This window comes from Myotis davidii, unplaced genomic scaffold, assembly GCF_000327345.1.
Source record: "Myotis davidii unplaced genomic scaffold, ASM32734v1 scaffold478, whole genome shotgun sequence".
In the NCBI taxonomy this organism is placed as follows: Eukaryota; Metazoa; Chordata; class Mammalia; order Chiroptera; family Vespertilionidae; genus Myotis; species Myotis davidii.
This window is the reverse complement of record NW_006289570.1, coordinates 1,323,210-1,326,127: the sequence shown is the minus strand read 5'-3', so window position 1 is coordinate 1,326,127 and position 2,918 is coordinate 1,323,210. Positions and strand designations below refer to the sequence as shown.

Here is a 2,918-nt window from a genome sequence, read left to right as displayed (position 1 = left end):
CTGGTGTGGGATTCTGACCTGCCGGTCGTGGGCCAGGGAGGAGCCTTCACAATCAGCGCCCACCCCCACCACTGCGCCCCATGGAAGTGGGGAGACTGAGGCACAGGGAGGGGCAGAGGCAGAGAGAGGGAGGCCCAGGAAGGCAGATGCCAACCCCACTCTACAGAAGGGAAACTGAGTCTGGTAGAGGAGCTCTGCCAGGCCCCCCTGTACCCCCCTGCACCCACGTGGCACCTACCTTGGGGTTGAGGGGCTGTGGCTTGCCCTCCTGGGTCTGGTGGTCCGAGGCCATGGTGGGCTGTCCTGTGCAAGAATGACCTGGAGGACACAGCGGGGGCGGGGTGGGTGTGGGGGAACGGCAGTGAGGACCCTCCTGGGCCCTCGGCTTTCTCACCTGGGGGACCTTGGGCCCCAGCACTGCAGGCCTTGCCTTTATCTGCCTGGTCTCAGGCTGCCCTAGAGCTGAGGCTTAGAGCGCCGAAGCCTTTGCCCAGGTCACCTTGGCAGGAAGTAGCGGCATCTGGGACCGAACCCAGGCCCCCGAGTCTCCATCCGGGATGAGCACGCGAGGAAAAGCCCAGGTGGGCGAGAGAGGCATTCTTACCAGCGACACCTGCCCGAGCGCGCCTGTGAGGCCCGGCCGGCGGGAGTGGCCTTTATACCTCCCCCCGGGGTGGCCGGTGCCAAGACTGCGGCCCCCGGGAAAGCAGGGCGAGAATGGGGGATTAAGCCCGCACCAAAGGCCAGGTCAGCGAATGCCCACAGACATTGTGTCTGCACAATAATGTCATTAGCTTTCAGATCTGGCCAGGCCAGGCGGTCAGGCGGCCGGGCACGGAGATGCGCCTCTGCATGCATCAGCTGTCTGGCTGCCAGGGCCGGGGGCACGCTGGGGTCACAGCTGTGGGCCGTGGACCCTGGGGGAAGGCAGAGAGAGGCAAAACTCAGTGGCCCTGGATAAAAAAATTAAGTTCAAGAGGGTGGTTTGGCAGAATCTAACATCATCCATCCAACACCCACTCACCAGCCATCTGCGTGGTGCCGCGCTCTGTTCTAGAAGGTGGCGGCAGCCTGGACCACCCCGGAGGGCTCGCGGGAAGAGAAGTGTTCTGGGTCCGGAGAAACCAGCCTGGGAGCCAGGTTGGGGAGACAGTTCCAGCGGGGCCAGGGCCTGATGGCGTAGGGCGAGGGGAGCGAGCTTCATGCTGAAGGCCCCTGGCTGTCCCAGCACCTGCTGCGCTTAGGGGAGGTGCTCCCAGGCCCCCAGGCCCCTGAGGTTCGGAGAAACCCTGCTGCCCGCCCCGCCAAGGCCTCTCCACAGTCTTTACGCTCCTTCCTTGCGGCCCCTCTGTGCCTTAACGACCCAAGGTCAGGCAGGAGAGGGGACAGCGCTGGGGCATGGGGACGGGGTTCGAGTGAGGAGACCAGCTCTCCCCATCTTTTACAATCCCGGCACGTGAGCGCACACATGCACACGCACGCACACGTGCACACTCACGTGCGTGCACACACACCTGCGCCCGTGCACACACGCACGTGTACCCGCACACCTGCGCCCGTGCACACACACACGTGCACCCACACACCTGCGCCCCGTGCACACACGCACGTGCACACACGCACGTGCACGCACCGCCCATGCCCCAGCCCGCTAGCCAAGCTGCTCCCTCTCCAGCACTGCTCACCCCCTGGCATCACACTACTCTTTAATTTGCTGGATTTCCAAGGACAAGTGTCCGTCGCTGACCAAACGCCTGAACAAGGTGTGCTCTGTGCACACAGTGAGACACCGCTCAGCCCTAGCATGGAAGGGAATGCGGGCCCACGCTGCGACATGGGTGGACTGGCACACGTTATGCTGAGGGTAACAAGCCAGATACCAGGACAAGTGCCATGTCATCGCACTCGCGTGAGAGTCCTCGGGCAGTTAAGTCACAGAGGCAGGAAGTGGAGTGGTGGGTGCCAGGGGCTGCAAGGAGGGAGGGATGGGGGGCTGGTGTTTATCAGGCCGAGTTTCAGTTTTGCAAAAATGAAAAAACTCTGGAGACGGAGGGTCATGATTGTACAACCACGTGAATGTGCTGAACGCCACCCAACTGTACACTAACAGCCGTTGAAAGGGTCGATTGTAGGTCATATTTTACCACAGCGAAGGTCAAGTCAACGCCCAGCCCTGAAACCTGGGCATTCTCTGCACTCACTCATTCATTCATTCATTTCCACATCCTGAGCACCTACTGCGTGTCAGCTGTGGACTCAGTGGGGAGGGACTGACTGGTGCTGCAAACACAACATCGACATGGGCGCCAGGACTTTCCAGGATGGGGAGGAAGGCTTGGGAAAGTCCCCACCCGAGGGCAGGGAGCTGGGGTGTTTACACACCAATCCCTATCGTCACCGGATGACAGCTGCTCCTCGTCGGCATTAACTCCCCGGAACTGCAGCCGTCCGGGAATGAAGGCATGCAGATGTTGGCAGCTGGAAGTGGCCCTCACACACCAACGCTGTCAGTTCTGAGGGATATGGGGAGGCACCTACAGGATCTATGGACAACCAGATAACACGTCCAGGGTAAGGCTGGGGGCAGGAGGGCGGGCAGCCGGTAGCAGGAAGTAGGAAGAAGCCCCCAAGGGAACCAGGAGGGGGGATGCATCGGCGGAGGCTCACCAGCTGCGACACCTAGAACGCCCACGGGCCTGCCCCCCAGCTCCCCGGGGTCCGGGCTCCAGTCCTGTCTCCAGGAGCCCTGCTCAGGCCGGGTCCTGCTCTCGGATTCCCCGAGCCGGGCCACAGAGCATCGTTCCCTTGTGTCCACTTGTCCCTCTTCATCGGGTCACGGGGGGTGTCGGCTCCACACGGCCATGAACAGGCCTCTCTCTGATGGGGAGGAGGGGTGGTCCAGGCAGGACGAGGGCTGA

General features: G+C 62.3%; 1 protein-coding gene across 3 annotated transcripts in view; it reads right to left on the bottom strand.

Annotated features, from left to right (window-relative positions):
* Positions 1 to 707, bottom strand: part of LOC102764069 (beta-crystallin B2) — a 7,825-nt gene extending 7,118 nt beyond the window's left edge. The window contains exons 1-2 of one of the 3 annotated variants that reach the window (XM_015562859.1): positions 605 to 707; positions 239 to 318 (exon numbers count right to left, since the gene is read on the bottom strand). In XM_015562859.1, the coding sequence (XP_015418345.1) occupies positions 239 to 292 (54 nt within the window). In that variant the 5' untranslated portion in view covers positions 293 to 318; positions 605 to 707. The other 2 variants (XM_015562861.1, XM_015562858.1) reach the window with 2 other exon arrangements.
* Between the last annotated feature and the right edge of the window lie 2,211 nt (positions 708 to 2,918).